This window comes from Hyla sarda, chromosome 6 (genome assembly GCF_029499605.1).
Source record: "Hyla sarda isolate aHylSar1 chromosome 6, aHylSar1.hap1, whole genome shotgun sequence".
NCBI lineage: Eukaryota > Metazoa > Chordata > Amphibia > Anura > Hylidae > Hyla > Hyla sarda.
The window spans coordinates 138,356,529-138,382,239 of record NC_079194.1 but is presented as its reverse complement, the minus strand read 5'-3'; the positions used below and the strand labels follow the sequence as shown (position 1 = coordinate 138,382,239).

Genomic DNA, 25,711 nt, shown 5'->3' with positions numbered 1-25,711 from the left:
TAAAGAGTAGTAATTAAAGGGGTATTCCGGCCTTAGACATCTTATCCCCTATCTGCTGGGACCCCTGCTTGGACCCCCACGATCTCTGTGCTCCGTGCTGCTCCAGGGACGGAGACATCACGTTATGCCACGCCTCCCTCGTGACATCACGTCACGCCCCTAAATGGGGCATGGCATGATGTCACAAGGGAGGCGTGGCATAACGTGATGTCTCATAGAAATGAATGTAGGGGGAGTGACGTGACGTCTCTGGAGCAGCACCCGGCACAGAATGTTGGGTGCTGCACAGAGATCGTGGGGGGTCCCAGCGGCGGGACCCCCGCAATCAGACATCTTATCCCCTACCCTTTGGTTAGGGGATAAGATGTCTATGGTCAGAATACCCCTTTAACAAGTAGTACTGCACTTCAGTTATACAGGTAGGTTACCAGTAAAATGTCAAATCTGATTGGACAAATCTTGCAGCTATTGGCACATATGACAGATTAGCACTGCCTGCGGCATTGTATGTTGATGGTTTACAAGACAATTGTATTTTGAAAATACTGTAACATTTAGTAAATAATGGGAAGTATTATAGTAGTTCTTTTATTTTACATACGTGGAAGAATATAACTCACAATAGATCTACCTGTGTAAATGTACCCTAAGGGTACGTTCAAATGGGTGAGTAACCAGCGAGTCTTCCGCAGCGGATTTTCTGCTACAGAAAATCTGCAGCAGACTCCAATAAGGCCATTGTAATCTGCTGCTGAAATCTACAGAGAATAATCCGCTGCAGAACATCTGTGCATCTCAAACCCACAGCGGGAAAGGCTTGAGACAACAGTCATACACAGACCAAAGGAATGCTGAACCTGTTGGAACCATGGAATCACAAAAAAAGGCCCATAGAAGGCATAGAAGGCTCATAGAAGGCAAGTAACCCAATTAACATATAACTTATCATCACAGGCATGATAGTAAAACATTAAGAAAAGCTGGATAATCCCTTTAAATTCTTGTACTAAGTGGTTGTATTGTAGTATTTTAGTATTATTCTTGTATAGGAACAGTATTATAATATTCTTTCACACTTGAAAAAGTATTACAGTAGTTATTGCTGTACACAGGAGATAGTATTATAGTAGTTATATTTTCAAACATAGTAGTGGAATAGTTATTTTCTTGTACAATAGAATAGTATTATAGTAGTTATATTCGGCTGTAATTTATAGCCTTCTCCATAAGAAGCAGTATTATAGCAGTTTTAGCTTTATCCATAGGGAGCAGTATTGTATCAGTTATATGCCTATCAATAGAAGAAGTAAACTGTATAAGTTAAAGTATTTTTATAGAATTGAATTGCAAATTATGGTGGAAAATAAGTATTTGGTCAATAACAAAAGTTCATCTCAATACTTTGTTATATAGTCATCGCCGTAATTGTTGGCACCCCTGAAATTTTTGTCAAGAAAATGAAGTATTTCTGACAGAAAAGTAACACATGTTTTGCTATACACATGTTTATTCCCTTTGTGTGTATTGGAATTTAACCAAAAAAGGGAGGAAAAAAAGCAAATTGGACATAATGTCACACCAAACACCAAAAATGGGCACAAAATTATTGGCACCCTTAACTTAAAGGGGTTGTGCGCTGCCCTGACTTTCAGAGCTCCGCTCACAGCATCCGGAAGTTCATTACTCCGAACGCTGTGTGCGGGCTTCCGTATTCGCAGCCGCCGGGCGTGACGTCACGCCCGGCCCCTCGCGACGTCTCGCTTGCCCCCTCAAGGAAAGTCTATGGGAAGGGGGCGCGACCGCTGTCATAGACTGTGTCCCCTTCCCATAGACTGTGGTAGAGGGGGCGGGCGTGACGTCACAAGGGGGCGGGTGAGATGTCACAAGGGGGCAGGTGAGGTGCCGGGCGTGACGTCAACCCGCACACAGCGTTCGGAGTAATGAACTTCCGGATGCTGTGAGCTGAGCTTCGAAAATTAGGGCAGCGCACAACCCCTTTAATATTTGGTTGCACATCCTTTGGAAAAAATACCTGAAATCAGTCGCTTCCTATAACCATCAATAAGCTTCTTACACCTCTCAGCCGGAATGTTGGACCACTCTTACTTTGCAAACTGCTCCAGGTCTCTCTTATTGGAAGCAATAAGCAACAACAGCAATTTTAAGATGTCTCCACAGGTGTTCAATGGGATTTAGATCTGGACTCATTGCTGGCCACTTCAGAACTCTCCAGCGCTTTGTTGCCCTCCATTTCTGGGTGCTTTTTGATGTATGTTTGGGGTCATTGTCCTGCTGGAAGACCCAAGATCTCGGATGCAAACCCAGCTTTCTGACACTGGGCTGTACAGTGCGACCCAAAATCTGTTAGTAATCCTCAGATTTCATGATGCCTTGCACACATTCAAGGCACCCAGTGCCAGAGGCAGCAAAACAACCCCAAAACATTATTGAACCTCCACCATATTTTACTGTAGGTACTGTGTTCTTTTCTTTGTAGGCCTCATTCCATTATCGGTAAACAGTAGAACTATGTGCTTTACCAAAAAGGTCTATCTTGGCCTCATCTGTCCACAAGACATTTTCACAGAAGGATTTTGGCTTACTCAAGTTCATTTTGGCAAAATGTAGTTTTGCTTTTTTATGTCTGTGTCAGCAGTGGGGTCCTCCTGGGTCTCCTGCCATAGCGTTTCATTTCATTTAAATATCGACATATAGTTCGCGCTGACACTGAAGCTCCCTGAGCCTGCAGGACAGCTTGAATATCTTTGGAACTTGTTTGGGGCTGCTTATCCACCATCCGGACTATCCTGCGTTGACACTTTTCATAAATTTTTCTCTTCCTTCCACACCCAGGGAGATTAGCTACAGTGCCATGGGTTGCAAACTTCTTGATAATGTTGCCGGGAGTTCATGATGTCATAGCCCTGCCCCCTCAGAGCATCACGCACCGCCCCCTCAACACAAGTTTATGGGAGGGGGCGTGGCGATTGTCACGCCCCCTCCCATAGACTTGCATTGAGGGGGCGGGACATGATGTCACGAGGGGCGGGGCTATGACGTCACAAGCTCCCGGCGGCGGGTCTAAGTGTTTGGAACATTTTGCTCCAAACACTGAGAAGCGGAGTACTCCTTTAAAGAATAAGTTACAGGTCTGTGAGAGCCAGAAATCTTGCTTGTTTGTAGGTGACCAAATACTTATTTTCCACCATAATTTGCAAATAAATTCTTTAAAAATCAGACAATGGCCCTCATTTACTAAGAAAATCGGGTTGTAAGTCTATGTTGCTTTCTTACCCGACTGCTTTTTTCCCCTGGTATTTATTATTATGTCGCATCCTGTTTGTCGCACTTGGGTTTTGTAGGTTTTGGTTTCCAACTCCTCTGAGCTGTCGGGAAAAAATCCACAACAATTCAACAAATTCGGGTTGGAAACCTTAATAAATACGTGGGAAAGCTCAGAAATGTCGGGTAACGCCCCTTTTTCGGGTTTGGGAGAATCCACATCGGGTCCGTCGGGAAAAAATGTTGCATAGTGTCGCAGACTGGCGCACGATGTCTGCGACATGGCGCAGACAAAGATGCGACAAAAAAACCCGACAAGAGGTCGGGTTTAGAATAGTAAATGAGGGCCAATGTGATTTTATGGATTTTTTTCCTCATTATGTCTCTCATAGTTGAGGTATACCTATGATGAAAATTACAGGCCTCTAATCTTTTTAAGTGGGAGAACTTGCACAATTGGTGGCTGACTAAGTACTTTTTCCCCACTGTAGCCCGATCCCACACAGTAAACAAGCGCTGATCTTGTAGATTTTACACTGTTCAAGCATCAGGCAGAGAGGGGTGCATGAACAATTTCAGGATTGTTTACATGGCCCTTTACTGCAATCTGCCATCGGACGCACATCTCCTATAAGACAGGGACATGGGCAGCCGACGGATGAAAATCTTTTTGATTGGTCAAAAGGACCTTATCAGCCGATTCCCGGCTAAACACTGGCCCCACTAAACAGGGCAATATGGGCCCGTTCAATCAATAATCGCCCTGTGTCATAGAGCCCTAACAGGTCCACAGCCTGATGTTCTCAGATATCGCTGCAGAGACAGAGATCAGTTTTTTCTGTTATTTTAGTCGCAACATAAAATGTGAAAAAAGCGTCTGAAAACTTTCCAAATGCACTGTACATATGTATGAAGAGAGATAGAGGGAGAGATAGAATGGAGAGCGAAAAAATAGAGAAAAAGAATTCTGCAGATCGTTGCTCCTGGGTTACTTTGTATTCATCTGCTGATGTTCTCTGCTTCTTGGTTTGTGTCTTACTTGGCAATGAGTTCTCTCCAATGAGGACTTCTCCTTAATCTTCTGTGACATTACCAATGTCTTGAGGCTTTTTCTCTTCTCTGATCTTCAGAACATGAATTTGCTATGTACATGCAGTTGACCCCATCTAGCTAATTAAGGTCTTGTTGTGTGGATCTGAGGCTTGTAATATATTTCGCAATAAATGAAGTGGCGCTCCTTTACATCTACAGCGTGTGATTATTGTATAATGTGCTGGGAACATGTAAGCCCTCGTATTCACTAGTGATGAGCGGCATAGGCCATTTTCGAATTCCCGATATTTTACTTTTTCTATGCGAAATTCGTTCATTTTTTTTCCATTGCGAGATTCATAATGAAATTCGCAAAGTTTGCACGCGCGATTATATCTTTCAACTAATTACTTTCCTATTGGTTGCTAGGGATGTTGCTCACCTCTGACAACTGTATTTGCATACTTCTCATTGGCCCACAAGCTAAAAGAAGTGAGGGATCAGTGTCCTCTGGAAGTGCCAATATTCACGAATTATCGCATATTCGCATATACGAAATATTCGCGCTCCACATCGAAACGGTAAATGATATTGGAGCCTTCTTTTGGACCGCAAACTGGAAGCAGGGAGGGATGATCTCTTTTTATTTGCACAGTACACATCATTGTGATGTGTACTGTGAAAAAAAAAATATTCGTCATAACGAATATATATATCGCTATATTGTAAATATTTGTGAAATCGCAAATTGCCGGTATTCGCGGTAAAAATTAGCAATTCAAATATTCGCCCTCCACACTATTATCCACGTGACTTGTGTCCATTGCTGTGTCTTCATGTAATTATCATTCCAGTCTCTGCAGAGTTTTATTGAATTATATTATCACTTTATAAGGGGCTGGGGCTGCTGAGCAGAGCTAAACTCCCATTGTAGATCATCCTGCATTAAGCAGGTTTACAATGCTGATCCATGTTTAGTGCTAAGCTCTGTTTTCTTGTCTCTCCTGAGTGAATCCAAGTAATGGTCAGTGTAAGATCGGGTACAATGTTAGCAATGATTGAGGGCAAATTCTCCATCCATGCAAAACATCTGCATGTTCGACATGCACATGAACAAGTCACCAAGGGAAGTAAATACCGTATATATACTCGAGTATAAGCAGACCCGAATATAAGCCGAGGCCCCTAATTTCACCCCAAAAACCCAGGAAAAGTTATTGACTCGACTATAAGCCTAGGGTGGGAAATACATCATCCCCCCCTATGTAATCATCCAGACCCCCGTCATCATCCCCCCCTTCATCATCACCGCCTGTCAATCCCTTCATCAGTGGTCTTCAACCTGCGGACCTCCAGATGTTGCAGAACTACAACTCCCAGCATGCCCGGACAGCCATCGGGGCTGCCCGGACAGCCATGCTGGGTGTTGTAGTTTTGAAACCTCTGGAGGTCCGCAGGTTGAAGACCACTGCGGCCTTCGTCATCATCCAGCCCCCCCCCCCCTTTGTTTTGTACCCACCTCCTCTTGGCGGGAAGGATGGGTGAGCTGGTCCGGGCCATCTATGCTGCAGGAACCGTCCGGACATGAACGTTGCGCATGAACGTCCCTGTGCGTCGTCGTGAAGGCAACGTCGCTAGTCCGGGGGCCGGGCCCGAAGTGCGGAGAAGAGGGCCCCCCCGGTGAAAATGGACAGCCCACAACGACCAACCCTCCCCACTGAACGGTCCCTGCAGCATAGATGGCCCGGACCAGCTCACCCTTACTTCCCGCCAAGGGGAGGTGAGTACAAAACAAAAGGGGGGGGGGGCTGGATGATGACGAAGGCCGCAGTGGTCTTCAACCTGCGGACCTCCAGAGGTTTCAAAACTACAACACTCAGCCATCGGCATGCTGGGAGTTGTAGTTTTGCAAAATCTGAAGGTCCACAGGTTGAAGACCACTGAGGAGGGATTGACAAGTGGAGAGCTCACTCGAGTATAAGTCGAGGGGGGCGTTTTCAGCAGGAAAAATCGTGCTGAAAAACTCGGCTTATACTCGAGTATATACAGTACTCGTCTTACTGCACATGGGGTTGTCTTCTGCTGTCAAAACCCATACCCCAGGAGGATCCCATTAGGTCACATCGATAAAAGGTTTGGGCTTTCTTCCATGTAAGCTGAGACCATTCTGATATAAATGATGACCGCATTTTGATATGAGATGAGGCCACTTTGATATAGGATTCGTCACAAGCAACGGGTGTGGCACTGCTGAAAATCCAGGTGGTGCTGGACAATGCGGTAATGAAAATATCCAGGTGGTGCTCACACGAGTGGGGCCAGCACAAGCGCAAGCACGTGCAAAATGGCACCATTGTCCCCTGTGAAGTGATCCCGTCTGTCCCGTCCATGCACTTTTACTGAACCTTGACTGAAGAATCGCACCAGAATTTTTCGGGTGAGTGCCCACATTCCTGCACATTTGCATAGTGGAGATATACCACTAAATAATCTGAGATCACCTTATGCACTGCAAGCTGTTGTAAAGTCTTAAGAGTATTGTAGTGATTTCTACAAGAGATGACTGAATATAATGTAAGCACTGTAGCTCAGATTTGTAAAAATGAGACAAAACGGTTTTATTTGCAACCAGTCACAGCTCAGCTTTCGTTTTACCAGAGCAATTTAAGAAATGAAATGATTGGCTGATTGGTTTCAGGGTTGTTGAAATTTAATAAAAAACTACTTGTCCATGGGACTAAAACGGAGCAAAATCTACTTGTCCCTCATGACGATCCACTTGTCCTGGCCAGGTTTCGCTTTTACACTCTTGTTTTTTCCTCCTCGCCCTATAATAACGATAACTAACATAATATAATGACACCTTTTAATTTTTCCATAACATATGCTCCGAAACAAAACAAAAAATATTAGTGACGTGAAATTGAAATAGTAAAAGATAATTTAGCAAATTTGGTGGTTTTCTTTTCTACGCCATTTACCTTGTGGTTGAGCTAACATATTGTTTTGATACTTTAGGCCTTCCAGATTACAGCAATACCAGATTTGTTTAGTTTCCGTCATGTTTTACTACTTAAAAAAAAATAATTTTAAACTTTTTAAAAAAAAATTTAATTGCCATTTTCTGACCCCCAAAGCTTTTTTTTCCGCATACGAGACTGTATGAGGGCTCATTATTTGCGCCATAATCTGTTTTTTGTATCGGTACCATTTTGGTATTGATCTGACTTTTTTTTACATACCGTATTTATCGGCTTATAATACGTCTAAAGCCTAAAGTCTATCTGTGTGTTATATGCCGATAAGCCGCTGCAGTTCTATGATTTAAAGGGGTTAACCAGAAATTTTTTTATATATCAACTGGCTCCAGAAAGTTAAACAGATTTGCAAATTACTTCTATAAAAAAATCTTAATCCTTTCAATACTTATGAGCTGATGAAGTTGAGTTGTTCTTTTCTGTCTAAGTGCTCTCTGAGGACATGTGTCTCGGGTTTAGAAGCAAATCCCCATAGCAAACCTCTTCTACTCTGTGCAGTTCCGGAGACAAGCAGAGATGTCAGCAGAGAGCACTGTTGCAAGACAGAAAACAACTCAGCTTCAGCAGCTTATAATTATTGAAAGGATTAAGATTTTTTAATAGAAGTAATTTACAATTCTGTTTAACTTTCTGGAGCCAGTTGATATATATAAAAAAGTTTTTTCCTGGAATACCCCTTTAAAGCGGGCGCTTTAAATCAATGAACTGCAGCGGCTTTTGCAGGTCCAGAGACCTGCCGTCGCTGCCCCGTTACCTCCCCCATCCCCCCCCGGCTTTTCTGACCCCGCAGAAGCCCCCAGGAAAGGCAGGGGGAGAGAGGCCGTCGCTGCCATCTTCTCTCCCCCTGCCTTTCCTGGGGTCTAGAGCCCTGCTGCCGCTTCTCTCCCCCTGGCTATCGGTGCCGCTGCCCCATTGCCTCCCCCATCCCCGGTTTTATGATTACCTGTTGCCGGGGTCGGGTCCGCGCTGCTTCTGGCTCCGGTCCGCGGTGCTTCTGGCTCCAGTGTGGCGTCTATGCGTCATTGCTATGCGCTGCAAGGCGCAATGACGAGTGACACGACGTCATTCGTTATTGCGTAGCGCAGCGCATAGCAACGACGCATAGACGCCACACTGGAGCCAGAAGCACTGGAGCCAGAAGCAGCACGGACCCGACCCCGGCAACATGTAATCATAAAACCGGGGATGGGGGAGGCAATGGGGCAGCGGCGCCGATAGCCAGGTGGAGAGAAGCGGCAGAGGCAGGGCTCTAGACCCCAGGAAAGGCAGGGGGAAAGAAGTGGGCAGCGACGGCCTCTCTCCCCCTGCCTTTCCTGGGGGCTTCTGCGGGGACAGAAACAGTGTATCGGGGTATACACATGCACACACACGCACCCTCATTTTACCAAGGATATTTGGGTAAAAAAAAATTTTTACCCAAATATCCTTGGTAAAATGAGGGTGCGTGTTATAGGCCGGTGCGTGGTATACCCCGATAAATATGGTATATGTCATTTACCGTACAGGATACATAATGTTATATTTTAATAGGTTGTACAATTACGCACACAGCGATACCAAATATGTTTATTTTTATTATGCTTACATGTTTTTATATTTAAAAAAAGGGGGTGATTTGTGTCTTTTAAACTTTTATTAAAACATTATAATTATTATTATTTTTTTACACTTTATTAGTCCCTTAGGGGACTTTTAGGAGGAATCATTAGATTCCTTATACAGATCAATAGAGTTCTATTGAACTCCATTGATCTGTGTGCTCCGCGATCCATCCATCCAGTCCAACCAGGCTCTATCAATGACAGAGCCACAGACACCAGGAAGCAGAGGTAAGGTCTCTGGCTATCTCTATAGTGGATCGCTACCCCCCCCCCCCCCCAGCGACCGCAATGTGGGCAATGTGGGGGGGGGGGGGGCGATCCACCACACTAGCCCACCAGGGAGCATTCACATGTCCCTTTAGACGCCGATCTAAAGGGTTAATAGTCAGATGCGGCGATCGCCGCATGCTGGCTATTATCGGCAGCCCCCAGCTAATGAAAACAGCCGGGGGCTGCAGAGTATGGAGCAGGCACAAGTCCGGAGTCTGCTCCATACACCCCTCTGAGCGCCACCGTGCTTGTCGGGGGCTTTCAGGTCCGGCCCTGCTTGCCTGAAGCAGGGCTAAAAGCCTGAAAGATTCACCTGCCCGGCGCCCGTAACTGCATGTCCCGGGCGTCAGGCGATAGGAATTCCACATCCCTGGGTTTTTATAAGCAAATAAGACTAGTGTTGAGCACGAATATTCGTAATGCAAACTTTTATTGCGAATATCGGCACTTTGCGATTTCGCTGATATTTGGAATATAGTGCTATAAATTCATAATGATGAATATTCGTTTTTTTTTCACATTTTTCACATTTTCGCATGGGAAAAAAAAGTGAACGAACATAGGGAATATGCAAATTCCGCGAACATAGGATGAATAATCATCACCATATTTGCGAAATATCGCAAATTCGAATATGGCCCTTGCCGCTAATCACTAGATAAGGCTTAAGAAATCTGGGTCTACATGTCTCATATATGAATAAGACAAAACAAGGGAACAGAGATGGCGCTATATAGTGCAATTATTTCAGGTGGATAACTGATAATACAGTAGATAGATGAATCTGCTTGGAGTGTTGCGCTCCACTGTGAAGCGCTTTGAATAAATAGAAGTCAGGAGGCAGCCGGCCATTGATGCCGTTGTCACAACAGTTAGACAATCTGGATAAGGGTGACCTGGCAGGGTTCCTCTTTTTTCCATAAAGATTTCGACTTGTACATAGACCTGAGGAAGAAGTAAGAGTCCTTTGAAATGCGTTGTCCACTAAGCTGTCTTGTATACTTACCTAATAAAAGACACATTGCTCTCACCATCATTGTGTCCTCGGGTGATGCGCCATAAGTCAAATTTTTTATGGAAGAAAGAGGAACCCTGCCAGGTCATCCTTATCCAAATTGTCTACCTATATGTCTCATATAGACTCACTACAGCAAAAGATGACATTGCAGAAGCAGGGAAAACAGTGGGATGGGATATCAATGTGGCTACATTATGAGTAAACATGGCGAAGGTTGAGACCAGGCTCACGTGTAGCATTTTGGTAATTTTTTGAGCCAAAACAAGGAGTGGAACTGACAGTGAAAAACTATAATGGAAAGATTTGCACTTTTTTCTGTTTGTTAGACCAACTTCCGTTTTTTGGCTAAAAACAACAACCAAAATACTTTGAGTCAAAGGTGGTTTCCCCTGCCCTATTTTACTTGATCAATAAATCTCTGCCTACATACAGATAGAGGAGGCCTGTCATGCACATGCATAGTGCGAAGAAACTGGCTGGGACTCCCCTGGTAAATCAAAGCCCTGATCCTGGGCAGCTCTAAAACAGAGGATCATAGTTTGCTTTAATAAGGGAGTATGTCCCCATTTCATGCTGCCCTCGGTTTGGGCAGCATGACATGTTCCTTTTAAGGCTGGGTTCACATGGAGTATTTTGGTCAGTGTTTTAAGCCAAAGCCAAGAGTTTAGTTAATCATAGTTTTTAGTAATAAGGGAGCCTGTTCTTTCTTTCAAACTACCCATGGTCCGGGGCAGCAGAAACTCCCGGCAGGTTCCCTTTACTTGACTGACTTAGCTTGTCAGGCACAGATCTTCACTTTCCACATTCTTACCTCTTCTGTACCTTTTGTCTATTTCAGAAAGCCGTACGAGTGACCACCATGATGAAGCGGCTGAGAGCTCCAGAACAGACTCAAACAGAGTCAAAAACTCCTTCACCATCCAATGAGAATGAGAGGACGCCAGGCCTGGAAACCCCAGCCAGTACACCAGCCGAGGACACTCCAACTCTGCTTACTCCTTCTCCAGAAGAGACCGGCTGAGAGTCTGGAAGAACAAAGCAGACAACCCAACACCCTCTTCACCGCAGAGCATACTCTCATTAACCCTTCCTTCCCCTCCACTCGGGAGGGGTTCTCTGCAGTCATGTCATTAACATTGTTGCTGTCAGAGAGATCTGCACTTGATTGCAGTGCAGAGCGATGTCAGACCTTTCGATTGCTAGGCAGAACCGCAGCACTAACTCCCATTGCATTGCCCCATTAACCCCTTCACTGCTAGAGCAGAGCCTTTATTTTTATTCCGCATCCCCTTAGTTGCTAGAGATTTACGCGCTGTTAGAAAAAAGTTATTTTGTTATTTTACCTCATTCCTCACCCCCTAGTTATGATGCTAGATAAATGACTGCGTCTTGCACCTTTATGATCGCCTCTCCTTGACTGCCATTATTAAAGTGGACCTCTTACCATAAGTAAACATAGATCTATTTAAAAAAATTATCAAAGTTTATTACTGAAAATTTTTAATGAAATGTAATTTTTAGCAGCCTCCCAGGTGCCTCTTTGTGGCATTTCTTTACTTCCCTCCCACTTGTCTTTATAATGAGAATGATTAATGGATTCCGCTCCCATACCTGAGAGGGTGGAGTGTTGTAAGATGAGAGCCATACCCCCTTATTAGTGTAGGTCCACTTTAAGCCTGGGGTGTATTATACTCCTGTCCATGTGATAGGTGGCAAGCTTATATCTCCAGATTGCCTTTGTTCCCTCATTCCTTTCTGAACACCTTTTGTGTCCCACTTGGGGAACACACAATGTACAGACCTTTCCTCTGTGTTTTGTAAGCTTTCTTTGAATAAATGTGCTGCATATCCCAGTTGTTGCTGTCTCTATGATGCTGGGAATGGTCCACTGATTTTTTTTTCCAACTGTAATTTTTATTAAAGGTTTTACATTTTACAAAACAAGCAAAAAATAAAGACATGTAAAATACAGCAAAAGGGGTCAAGGACCCGATTACAAGCAATAAAAAAATATAAGTGAACATGAAAGAAACCAAGCCAGGCCAGCAGGAATAACAATGGTCCACTGATTTATAACAAATTGCACCCAAGGAAAGAAAGTGCACTGTGCATAGAACTCCTCTGGGGTGGAGACTACTTAAATCCCTTCCCTCCAAGTACCAAGCACCACCTCCCAAAGGCATTTAGCTGAAGACAAAAGCCGAATGGAACGAAACACTGTTCCCAGTGTAATGAAATCTTTCCTCTTGGTTGGACAATTTCTGTCCCATGTTCGTCTGTTTTTTTTAATATTCTGAGCTCTATGTAACTGGTTATGGTTTCTGTAATATTTAACAGTGTGAGGAACCCAGCATTATCTGTCCCCTGATCCCTATATAACTCATACATTGCATATCTGTAAAATGGATTTTCAGGCATAAACCAAATGGGGCTAAAAGGTCTCACTGAGGATTAAGTACAGTTGACCAGAGAGAGCACTGACAGAGGGGAAAGCTTAAAATGTTTACTGAGGTTACAGTAAGTTACCACTGTTTCAGATCAGGAGGATATTATTATATTTATGTTGTATCTTTTTTTTTATTTTTTTTTTATATCTATTGGAATGCCGCCATAAAAGCCTAGTAATTCTTCAGGACACTTCAGGACTTTATTTTATCCTGATATAACCTAAGCATCCACTTAGATATTTAGATAGACCACACAAGTATAATTTTGGAGTATTTATTTATGTACAATTGGTATCACATCTTCTTGTACATTGTGATATGTGCTGTTTTAACCTGGGCATTCTCTATATATTTATAGACACTATATGAAAAAAATCATCAGGACACACAACTTTATTAATGAATTCTGGTGTTTAATCCAGTGTCATTGCCACTGCTGTATAATTCCAAAAACCTACCAATGCACTCGCCATATGGCTGCTATCACACATGGCTGTTTTTTTTTTTTTTTCTGTTTGTCTGTTTTTTGTCTGCTTTTTAAAAAAAATGTTTTATTTTATTTTTTTGCTGCCACTTCAGTTTCTGAGCCAAAACTGAGAGTGGATTCAAAAGGAATGAGAACTATAAGGCCATGTTTACACATTTACTTCCATGGGGAATTGCCAAAAAAAAAAAAAAAAACTTTCAGCACTGTTTTCGAACATTCCCCAGTGAAGTAAATTGGAGCTGGAAACTATGTTTCTTTTTAGGGTTTCTTTAAACCTTTTCGTCCTAAGCCCGATCCCGGTGTTAAAAACGGGGTCACGGCGTGACCCCGCATCACACCGGGTCGGTCCCGGCTGCTAATCATAGCCTGGGCTAACAGCGCGCGGCATCGATCGTTGTGCCGCACGCTGTTAACCCTTCAGACGCGGCGATCAAAATTGACCGCCGCGTCTGAAAGTGAAAGTAAATGCTTCCAGGCAGCTCAGTCGGGCTGATCGGGACATCGCGATAAAATCGCGATGTTCCGATCAGCTGGGACGCAGGCGGAAGTCTCCTTACCTGTGTCCGCGGCGTCCGATCTGGGTTTGATTGCTCCAAGCCTGAACTACAGGCTTGAGTAATCGAGCCCCTATCTCGCTGATCCGTGCAGAGCTATGGCTCTGCAGGGATCAGCAGAGGAGATCAGTGTGTGCAGTGCTATAGCTCGCTATGGGAGCTATAGCACTGCAAAAAAAAAGTGAAAAAACAAGTTAACAAAGGTCATTTAACCCCTTCCCTAATAAAAGTTCAAATCACCCCCTTTTCCCATAAAAAAAAACCAGTGTAAATAAAAATAAAAATTAACATATGTGGTATCGCCGCGTGCATAAATGCCCGATCTATAAAAATATATAATTAATTAAACCGCACGGTCAATGGTGTACGCGCAAAAAAATTCAAAAGTCCAAAATAACGTATTTTTGATAGCTTTTTATATCATGAAAAAATGAATAAAAAGCGATCAAAAAGTCCGATCAATACAAAAATTGTACCGCTAAAAACGTCAGATCACGGCGCAAAAAATGAGCCCTCATACCGCCCCATACGCAGAAAAATAAAAAGTTATAGGGGTCAGAAGATGACAATTTTAAACGTATAAATTTCCGTGCATGTAGTTATGATTATAAGTACAACAAAATCAAACCTATATAAGTAGGGTATCATTTTAATTGTATGGACCTACAGAATAAAGATAAGGTTTCATTTTTACTGAAAAATGTACAGCATAGAGACGGAAGCCCCCAAAAGTTACAAAATGGCATTTTTTTCTTCAATTTCGTCGCACAATTATTATTTTTTTCCGTTTCGCTGTAAATTTGGGGTAAAATGACTGATGTCACTGCAAAGTAGAATTGGTGGTGCAACAAATAAGCCATCATATGGATTTTTAGGTGCAAAATTGAAAGGGTCATGATTTTTAAAAGGTTAGGAGGAAAAAACGAAAGTGCAAAAACTGAAAACCCCTCAATCCTTAAGCAGTTAAACACTTTTAACATGCCCTTTACTGTGTGAACATATCTCTATTGTGAGTGAATATACTCTAATGAAAATATATTGCTATTTTTTCTATGTTGGTTCCACTCCTGGTTTTGGTTAAAAAAAATTGTGACCAAAATTAGCACCAAAATCTTTTGCGTGTGAACTCACCCTAATGGAATGTGGCCATTGCAACTGTAGTTTGGGAAATTACTTCCCATCTAGATCTTCCACTATGAATTGAGAAGTGGTATGATTGAAAAGTGGAAATGTATAGGAACCACAGCAAGTCAGCCATGAATACCGTGTACATTAACAGAGCATGGCAGCACATTACTTCTATTTAAAAATCTTAATCCTTCCAGTACTTAACAGCTGTTGTATGCTTCACAGGAAGTTCTTTTCTTTTTGAATTTCTTTTCTGTCTGACCACAGTGCTCTCTGCTGACACCTCTGTCCATGCCAGGAACTGTCCAGAGCAGGAGCAACTCCCCATAGCAAACCTATCCTGCTTTGGTCAGTTCCTGATATGGACAGTGGTGTCAGCACAGAGCACTGTGGTCAGACAGAAAAGAAATTCAAAAAGAAAAGAACTTCCTCTGCAGCATAAAGCAGCTGATAAGTACTGGAAGAGTTAAGATTTTTAAATAGAAGTAATTTACAAATCTGTTTAGCTTTCTGGCACCAATTTATAAAAATAATAATAATAATAATAATAATAATAATAGTTTTCCACCGGAGTACCCCTTTAAGGCTATGTTCACACACCTGGAATTCTGCATGGAGTTCTGCATGAAAATTCTACAAGTATTTCTGCTGCAGGAACTGGCTATAAATTAATGGAGAATTTTCATGCAGAATTCTATGTAGAATTCGGTGCATAAATTCTGCATGTAAAAGCCTAAAGGTGGTAATGCTCTGCTGACTAAATATCTTGAGCATTCCAAATCTCATCTGGCACTAAAATCAGCACTAACATTGTGTACCAGAAGCTTTATGGCATTGATTTCCATGGCTGAGGACCTGCATGCAGCCCTTACATGCATCAGATAGAATGGTGTAAGACATGCTGCCTTCACACCCTGGAGCAGCAGAAACATCTTCTGTGGAGTGAAGAATCACACTTATATCTGGCAGTCTGATGAAGGAGCCTGGGTTTAGCAAATGGCAGAAGAACATTACCTGCCAACTGAGTTTAGAGGAGAGATAATGCTTTTGGGTTGTTTTTCTGGGCTTGGTCTAGGTCCTTTAGCTCTAGTGATGACAAATCCTAATACTTTTACAATATATTTTGGACAACTATTACAACTATGAAGGAACAGTTTAGGGAAGGCTTTTTTCTGTTCCAGTGTGGTGAGCCACCGGGTGTATGGAGCCACCAGTGTATGGTGCCACGGGTGTAGCGGTGTGAGTGGTGGGATGAGATGGTATTAATCCCGTGGGCAAGATGTTGTTAACCCCTAGTGTTCATGACGCCAGGATGTGGTTGTATGGTGTAGGGCACCGCCGACAACCAACCCAAAACTGCATAGATTAAATGAGAGTCCAAAGCAGGTTTTAAAACAACTGGAACTTTACTGAAGAAGGCAGTATAACAGTCTTTGGCCTAGCTGGACTGTACTTGTACAGGAATTGTGATTGCTTTAAAGGGGTACTCCGGTGAAAACCTTTTTTCTTTTTAATCAACTGGTGGCAGAAAGTTAAACATATTTGTAAATTACTTCTATTAAAAAATCTTAATCCTTCCAGTACTTATTAGCTGCTGAATGCTACAGAGGAAATTCCTTTCTTTTTGGGGGCACTGATGACATCACGAGCACAGTGCTCTCTGCTGACATCTCTGTCCATTTTAGCAACCATGCATAGCAGATATATGCTAAGGGCAGCATGGTGGCTCAGTGGTTAGCACTGCTGCCTTGCAGTGCTGGGGACTTGGGTTCAAATCCCACTAAGGACAACAATAAATAAAGCGTTATTATTATAATAACGTCAGCAGAGAGAACTGTGCTCGTGATGTCATCAGAGAGCATTCCAAAAAGAAAATAATTTCCTCTGTAGTATTCAGCAGCTAATAAGTACAGGAAGGATTAAGATTTTTTAATAGAAGTAATTTACAAATATGTTTAACTTTCTGACACCAGTTGATTTAAAGGAAAAAAGGTTTTCACCGGAGTACCCCTTTAACCCCTTAAGGACATAGGGCGTATCCATACGCCCCCGTTTCCAAGTCCTTAAGGACCGAGGGCGTATGGATACGCCCTGAGCATTTCCTGCCCCCGCCGCTAGCCGGAGCGGAGCCGGAGCCGGATGCCTGCTGAAATCGTTCAGCAGGCATCCCGGCATATCGCCCAGGGGGGTCATTATGTCCCCCCAAGTCGGCGATTGCCGCAGATCGCTGGACAATTCAGTCCAGCGATCTGCGGCAGATTCCGGGTCAATCGGGTCTCCAGTGACCCGATGACCCGGAATTACTGGCTGATCGGGGCCATCAGAGACGGCCCCGAACAGCCAGAGCCAGCAGGGGTGAGGTGGCACTGGTGCCACCTCACGATCGCCCTGATTCGTTGGCCGGATTCCCGGCCGACCAATCAGGGCACCTGCTGCGGGTGTCACTCCCGCAACCCGCTCCGCCCCTCTTCCGGAGGACGTGAGCGGTTGCGGGAAGAAGACCCCGGGTGCTGGGGACCCCGATCCCCGCCGTCCCTGTTGGGATCGGGGCCCCAGGAGCGACGGCGGCGGCGGGACTGACCTGTGCGGCGGCATCGTGGAGCAGCAGCAGGTGGGGAGTGACAGCCTCCTGCTGTTGCTTAGCAACAGCTCCCAGCATTCAAAAAGGGCATGCTGGGAGCTGTAGTTATGCAACATTAGGAGGCAGACCACCACAACTCCCAGCATGCCCTTATGGGCATGCTGGGACTTGTAGTTTTGCAACAGCTGGAGGCACATTCTTTCTATGGAAAAGTGTACCTTCAGCTGTTGTATAACTACAACTCCCAGCTTGCACAATCAGCTAAAGTGCATGCTGGGAGTTGTAGTGGTGCATCTGGTGGTTGCATAACTACAACTCCCAGCATGCCCGTTGGCTGTCGGTGACTGCTGAGAGTTGTAGATTTGCAACAGCTGAAGTCACACTGAGTTAAGTAGCAAACCAGTGTGTCTCCAGCTGTTGCATAACTACAATCCCCAGCATCCCCAGCCAATGTAGTATGCCTCCGGCTGTTGCATAACTACAAGACCCAGCATGCCCTTCCCGCTGTCCGTACATGCTGGGGGTTGTAGCTTTTGCAACAGCTGAAGGCACACTGGTTGCAAAACACTGAGTTTGTTACCAAACTCGGTGTTTCACAACCTGTGTGTCTGCAGCTGTTGCAAAACTACAACTCCCAGCATGCACTGATAGACCGTACATGCTGGGAGTTGTAGTTTTGCAACAGCTGGATGTTTCTCCCCCCCCCCCAATGTGAACGTACAGGGTACACTCACATGGGCGGAAGATTACAGTAAGTATCCGGCTGCAAGTTTGAGCTGCGGCAAATTTTCTGCCGCTGCTCAAACTGCCAGCGAGAAACTACTGTGAACCCCCCGCCCGTGTGACTGTACCCTAAAAACACTACGCTACACTAACACAAAATAAAATAAAAAGTAAAAAACACTACATATACACATACCCCTACACAGCCCCCCTCCCCTCCCCAATAAAAATGAAAAACGTCTGGTACGTCACTGTTTCCAAAATGGAGCCTCCAGCGGTTGCAAAACTACAACTCCCAGCATGCACTGATAGACCGTACATGCTGGGAGTTGTAGTTTTGCAACAGTTGGATGTTCCCCCCCCCCCCCAATGTGTACAGGGTACACTCACATGGGCGGAGGATTACAGTAAGTATCCGGCTGCAAGTTTGAGCTGCGGCAAATTTTCTGCTGCAGCTCAAGCTGCCAGCGAGAAACTACTGTGAACCCCCGCCCGTGCGACTGTACCCTAAAAACACTACACTACACTAACACAAAATAAAATAAAAAATAAAAAACACTACATATACACATACCCCTACACAGCCCCATCCCCTCCCCAATAAAAATGAAAAACGTCTGGTACGCCACTGTTTCCAGAACGGAGCCTCCAGCTGTTGCAAAACAACTACTCCCAGTATTGCCAGATAGCCGTTGACTGTCTAGGCATGCTGGGAGTTCTACAACAGCTGGAGGCCCCCTGTTTGGGAATCACTGGTGTAGAATACCCCTATGTCCACCCCTATGCAAGTCCCTAATTTAGGCCTCAAATGCGCATGGCGTTGTCACTTTGGAGCCCTGTTGTATTTCAAGGCAACAGTTTAGGGCCACATATGGGGTATCGCCGTACTTGGGAGAAATTGGGCTTCAAATTTTGGGGGGTATTTTCTGCTATTACCCTTTTTAAAAATGTAAAATTTTTGGGAAAACAAAAGTAAAAACTCATAAATTTTATGATGCAAACATAAAGTAGACATATTGTATATGTGAACCCAAAAAAAAATTATTTTGAATATCCATTTTCCTTACAAGCAGAGAGCTTCAAAGTTAGAAAAATGCAAAATTATCATTTTTTTCATCAAATTTGGGGATTTTTCACCAAGAAAGGATGCAAGTTACCATAAAATTTTACCACTAAGTTAAAGTAGAATATGTCACGAAAAAACAATCTCGGAATCAGAATGATAACTAAAAGCATCCCAGAGTTATTAATGTTTAAAGTGACAGTGGTCAGAATTGCAAAAAATGCTCTGGTCCTTAAGGTGAAAAAGGGCTCGGTCCTTAAGGGGTTAAGGTCCAGGAAGTGAGAGAGAGAGGGTGGAGACTACAGCCCCTTATATATCAGAGGGCTGGACTAAAGCCCATTGGTAGCTGGTTGCCTGTGGTTACCTGTGTCTCTGGAACTCTGGGTATATCAGGTGATCACATATCACATGACAGATCACATGACCTTAGGAAGATCCTATACAGGGTAAATATCCTAATAACCTTTGTATATAGCTTATCTCCATTGTACAATACTTATAATAAATGAACATGAGTAATATACAATAGAAATCATAATAATGACCTAGGGGGATCCAGCAGGAGAGCCCTGTGGACTTGAGGGACTCTACCTGAGGTGACTTTAGGACTGTACAGAACCATGTTCTGTTCCGGGACACGACAAATCCCCTTACTTAATATAAGTCGACCTCACTGTTTGTCCCCTTAGGGAGAGGAGCGAAATGGCCCCTGGGCCATATGTAGTCCTGAAGCATTACATACAACGTCCAATTCTAGGCTGATGAAACGAATATGAAAACTGATGAACTGGTGATAAGAGTGTGTGTATATATGTCCATACATGCTCTACAAATCTGATGAACAGAATAACTCTAGGAATTGCCTGAGATAAGGATTCATTATCTTATGAATATACCTATGACTATAACGACAGGACTTATACATATGACATAACCCTTGACTATGGATTATGCACAATTAGTGACTATGCATATAACATACAGTACATAGCTGACTATGCATTTCTAACTGACTAAAACATTTTATTATGACTATGACATCACACTTTATGAGTACTGCAACATTTTATTAGTACTATGATATATCTGACTATGACTGACATTTGTCTGACTATTAGATTATTAGACTTGGTATGCATGGTGATAGCAATGCTTATGCATACACTTATACATTATACCACTGTTTATTTTATTTTTGGCTGTTAGACATGACATTATACCACTGTTTATTTTGCTGTTATACACTGGTTGCGGATTGGGTTGCCGGAGGCTTTTTGCCCCAGGTCTTGGCTACTAAGGTCTATCGGCATTACACACTTACCCCTAGAACACTTTACTCTAGATAAAATTTTGCATTCTGTTACCTTACTTTTGTACGTGCTTTTGGTTAGCTACAGGAATACCTTCTGACCAGTAAAGTACCCTGGGCACGCAAAGACAAGAAGAAATAATATTAGTTACATAACACTTTAGTGACTAACAGTGGTGTGGACTGATATAAGAATGCTACAGTCCCGAATGTATATTTGACTGAAGTTTGTGACTGATGTACATGACTTTTGTTTTCTGTGTACTGAATTTATGTGTGTACACAATTTAGATCAGTCTAGATATCTGGCTAGCCGTTGTCCTTGTGTCGACCTTTGGGACTGAAGCAACACCACCTCAGGAACATTCTCTACTTCGGGAGCTCTTGGTGCTTCTGGAGTAGCAGGACGCTATTGCGGACTGAACTCCGGAACTGAAATAGGTCCTGGACTAGCTGGCTCCTTGTGGACTGAGGAACTGGGATCCGGAGTACGAGCTAATGCCACAGGAGTCAGAACCGGAGCCGGTGGAGATACTTGGGATGGTTGTACCCACTCTTGGGATGGCATAGCACAGAAGACTGCAGGCTGACTAAGGTAGAACATAGGGACATCCATTAACGGATCGTCTCTCCAGGTTTATACTCTTTCACTGGTCTAACAGCTGGTGGAAGAGGTGCAGGCAGTTCAGGCAGATTTTCTCTCAGACACAATTTTATGCGATTTTGATATACCACCTGTGGTTCATAACCAGTCTTCTGAATCTCATAGACATCAGAATCTGGTTAGGGCACTGCGGTGATAGTGTAGGGCTCCATTTCCCATTTCTATGCGTCCTTGGGAATTTCCGCACCCAAACTTTGTCTCCCAACTGGAGAGGCTTGGCAGAGGCATGACGGTTATAGTCTCTTTGCTGCCTTTCTTGTGCCTCGCCCATTCTTCTACCAACAATTTTCTTTGCCTCTTGGATTCTTCTCTGATGGTCTGAGACCCAGTCTTGTGAAGCCTGTGAAGAGTTGTTAAAGGGCACTTGCAGTCCAAATGCCCGATATTTCGTCAGTTGCCCATGTCGACCCATCATCAAGAAGAATGGGGTGTACCCAGTGGAGCAATGAATGGTGTTGTTATAGATCTCCAACAATTCTGGCAACAACCGGGGCCATTCTTCATGCTTGGACACAGACGCTGCTCGCAGCATGTGGATGAAGACTTGATTGATGCGCTCACATAAACCATTCCCCTGGAGGTGGTAAGCTGTGGTCCAGAGTCTGTTACAGTCGTGGAACTGACACAATTCCTGGAACAGTTAGGCTTCAAAGGCTGTTCCCCGATCTGTGAGGACCGACTCCGGACATCCCAGGGTCTGCACCCAGTTAGAGTAGAACATCTGGGCAACTGTTTTGGCCATGAGGTCTTTGACAGGCACGACTACTACCCACTAGGAGTAGTGATCCACCATGGTGAGAGCGTGAGTGTACCCAGACCGGGTAGGAGACTTTACATGGTCTAGCGCAACCAGCTGATTAGGCCTTTCACTGTGGATGGGATGGAGGGAGGCATCTTTGCGTAGGTTCTTTGTGACGTTGCAGACGGCACACTCGCTGCATCCCTTCTCAACATCACTTGTTTGACAGTAAACTTGTTTGACTGATCATGGTAGGCGTTGAGGACCATCTCAGCATCTCTTCGGGGAACCAGAATCTGATGAAGTCGCTCACTAGAGACTGGATCCAAAGAATTCCTGTACCACAGTCCTTTGTGCACAAACAGCCGTTTCCTCTGTCGCCACAGCCTTTTCAACTCATAGTCCCACTGTGCTCCACGTAGATGGGTTGGCACTTTTTTCATCAACAGGTAGTCCAACAGATCCCCCATGACTCGACTGTCATCTTGCAGAGTCTTTCACCTGTAGAGGTCTTCCTGGACCCTTTCGGACCTGGGTTCACTGTCATCTCATGTAGTCAGGACACTCTGACTCACGAACTTCTGATAAAATGGGGGCATCTCCACATCTTCCCACTTTGACAGGTAGTTCTTTGCTGGGAGTCATCCGAGACAAGACATCTGCATTCACGTTTGACTTGCCACTTCTATATTTGATGCTGAAGTTGTAGTTTGCCAATCTGGAGCCCAACACTGTTCAATGGCCCCCAATTTGGCAGTATTTAGATGGGCCAATGGATTGTTATCTGTGTAAATGGTAAAAGGCGAGGCAGCCAGATAGTCCTTAAATTTTTCGGTCACGGCCCAGACCAAGGCGAGGAGCTCCAACTTGAAGGAACTGTAGTTTGAGTGGTTCTTCTCCGCTTCTCACAGATTTTGGCTGGCATAGGCTATCACCCGCTCATTGCCCATCTGGACTTCAGACAAGATGGCCCCCAGACCCTCAAAACTGGCATCGGTATATAGCCGGAAGGGTTGACTATAATTCGGATACGCCAGGATAGACGGTTCGGTCAGCAAATGCTTAAGAGCTTGGAACACTGTCTCTTGCTCTTCGGCCCACTTGACAGGTAATCTTCCATTATAGTTTTCCTTCACAGTACCCCTGAGGAGAGCTGTAAGGGGTTTAGCAATCTGGGGACGTGGGGAATGAAACGGTAGTAGTAGCCGGCAAATCCCAGGAAGCTCCTGATGTCCTTCACTGTGCGCGGGGTAGGCCCATCCTTGACAACGTCCACCTTTCTCGGATCAGGTTGAACTCCTTCCGAGCTGACATGACCTAGGTAGTGTACCTGAGGTTTCAACAGATGACATGAGGGTTTAATCTTCAGCCCATGATGGATCAAGACTTCAAATTCCTCTGTCAGGTGGTTAAGATGCTCCTGATAAGTTTTGGAGTATACGATGACGTCATCTAGATGTAGCAGGACACTCTGGAAGTTGAGATGTCCCAGTCTTCGCTCCATCAAATGTTGGAAAGTAGCAGGGGTGTTACATAGGGCATACTTTTGAATTCAAACAACCCCATAGGGGTAACGAAAGCAGTCTTCTCTCGGTCCTCTTCAGCCATGGGCACTTGCCAGTATCTGCTGGTTAAATCCAATGTGGAGAAGTATGCGGCTGATCCATAGGCAGTTAAGAACTCTTCGATCCGGGGTAGAAGATAGACATCTTTATGTGTGATATTATTCAATTTCCGATAGTCCACACAGAAGCGAATGGTCCCATCCTTCTTTTTGACAAGGACCAGAAGAGCTGCCCAGGGACTCTGACTCTCTTGGATGACATCAGCGTCCTTCATTTCAGCTAACATCTTCTTGACCGTCTGGTACATGCCCGTTGCTACAGGGCGATACCTCTCCTTGATTGGTGGACTGTCGCCTATCAGGAGCAGGTGTTGTATCATGGTAGTCTGGCCAAAGTTGGTGGGGTGCTTGCTGAAAGCGTCATGGTACTGCCTGGCCACTTTAATGACTCCACTGACCTGTTCGGCTGGGGTGTTTTCGTCCCCCACTTGGAGCTGGGTCCACTAAGGTTCAGAATTACTTGTTCCAGGCCCTGGGGCTGCCTGAGCTGTTCGCAGCAGGGCCACTTGTGCCCTAGCGAGGATGTCTTTTGACCCGATGATGACTGAGCAACTGGAGTATATTTCGGCAAAATGGTGGCAGCGTCAGACAGGTTAACTAACATACTGGGATTTTCCCATCTGAGACAGTGACCAGACTTCTTGCTGCCCGGACTAAAGGATAATCTTCCAGCTGTATCCAGTGCTTGGTAATCTTTGTTCCTAACTCCAGGTCGGGCATGGCACCAGATTATAGTCTCCGTATGAGGCTGCAAGACTACTGACCGGATGTCCTGAATCCGTACTCGGCAAACCTCTGCCTGATGATTGACAAACTTCTGCTCCGTTTGTAGAATCTTCAAGTGGTGTTGCACAGCCCACCGGCCTGAAGGTGACATGTAGGGGAGAGACGCATGTAAAGAACCTACTATTTCAGTAAAGCAGTGTCTCATAATATTCATCCCCAATATAAACTTTTCATCGGATACATTGGTTACAATCACTCCCTGTCCCCGGAGTATATGCTCTCCCACTTGAATGGTTGGTTCCCAGTATCCATATCTGGGTACTGGTTTCCCATTCCCTGCCATTACTTTAAAATCAACATTGTCAGGTTCACATAACAAGTCAGCACTACAATATTTATAAAATACATCCTTGGGTATGGTGGACACCTGAGATCCCGTATCAATTAGGGCCTCTAACTGTACCCCTTCTACAAAAACCTTTACATAGGGGCATGGGGCGACATAAAGGGAGAGTCCTGACTTGGAACGTGCTGAATCTGGACCTGGTGACGATTCTCCTGAGGGACGGTCCTCGACCTCAGGGAATTCCCGTTTAAAGCCCAACATTGTGTTCTCCAATGTCCAGTCTTATTACAATGGCTACAGAAGGGCCTCTGAGACCCTGGAGGTCTGTTGGAGGGGAAATTATGGGAATTAGCAGGACGGGGAGCAGGGACAGGTTTTCTAGGCAGAGATGCTTCCCGGCTATGCGAATTGGTCCGGCTAGCAAGTTCTTTGATGGTATTGGTCAGTTGATCAATGTCCTGCATAACACTTTGCAGTTCTGAGGCCGCAGGGATTGATGGGGCAGGTGATACTGGTACTGGAGTAGGTGGTGATGATGGCACTGACCTAGCAGACGCCCTCAGTGTCTCTGAGGGAGAGGCGCTAACTTCTTCAGCCTCAGCCCCGGACTCAATAACTTGGATGGCTAACCTCTTAAAAGCGGGAAATGACAAACTAGGATTCTGTACTGCTAACATTCCAAACTGGGCTTTGTCCCATTTGTTGTGAGCTCCATCAATAAATCTGTCCATTAGTACCTTGTTGCCCTGCTCGGGAGTTATACCATCTAGTCTCTAGGGCGTTTTGTAAGGCTACAGCATAAGCTTGGAGGGTCTCCCCTAGTTTCTGTCGTCTCTCATACAGGCGGAGGCGGACCTCTGATGGAGAATGAGATTCAAACACTTGATACAGCCAGTCAAAGATCTGCTCTACTGTTGCCTTCTCAGAGGCGGGCCAGGTGCGGACTTCCTCAAGTGCTGGTCCTTGTAGTTGTCCAGTGAGCAACTGCACATGCTGATTAGGGGGAAAAGAATAGGCTCTGTATTTTCTCTTTAAAATCCACCAAATTGAAAGAATCCCCATTGTAGGTGGGAAGAACG

The 25,711-nt window shown here is 44.5% G+C and overlaps 1 protein-coding gene across 2 annotated transcripts in view; it reads left to right on the top strand.

The window, feature by feature from the left end:
• The window catches only part of CAMKV (CaM kinase like vesicle associated), a 124,647-nt gene extending 112,553 nt beyond the window's left edge, over positions 1-12,094 (top strand). For both annotated transcript variants that reach the window (XM_056525199.1, XM_056525200.1), the window contains one exon: positions 11,080-12,094. In XM_056525199.1, coding sequence (XP_056381174.1) covers positions 11,080-11,262 — 183 coding nt within the window. In that variant the 3' untranslated portion in view covers positions 11,263-12,094. The remainder of the gene's footprint in view (positions 1-11,079) is intronic.
• Positions 12,095-25,711: the final 13,617 nt, after the last annotated feature.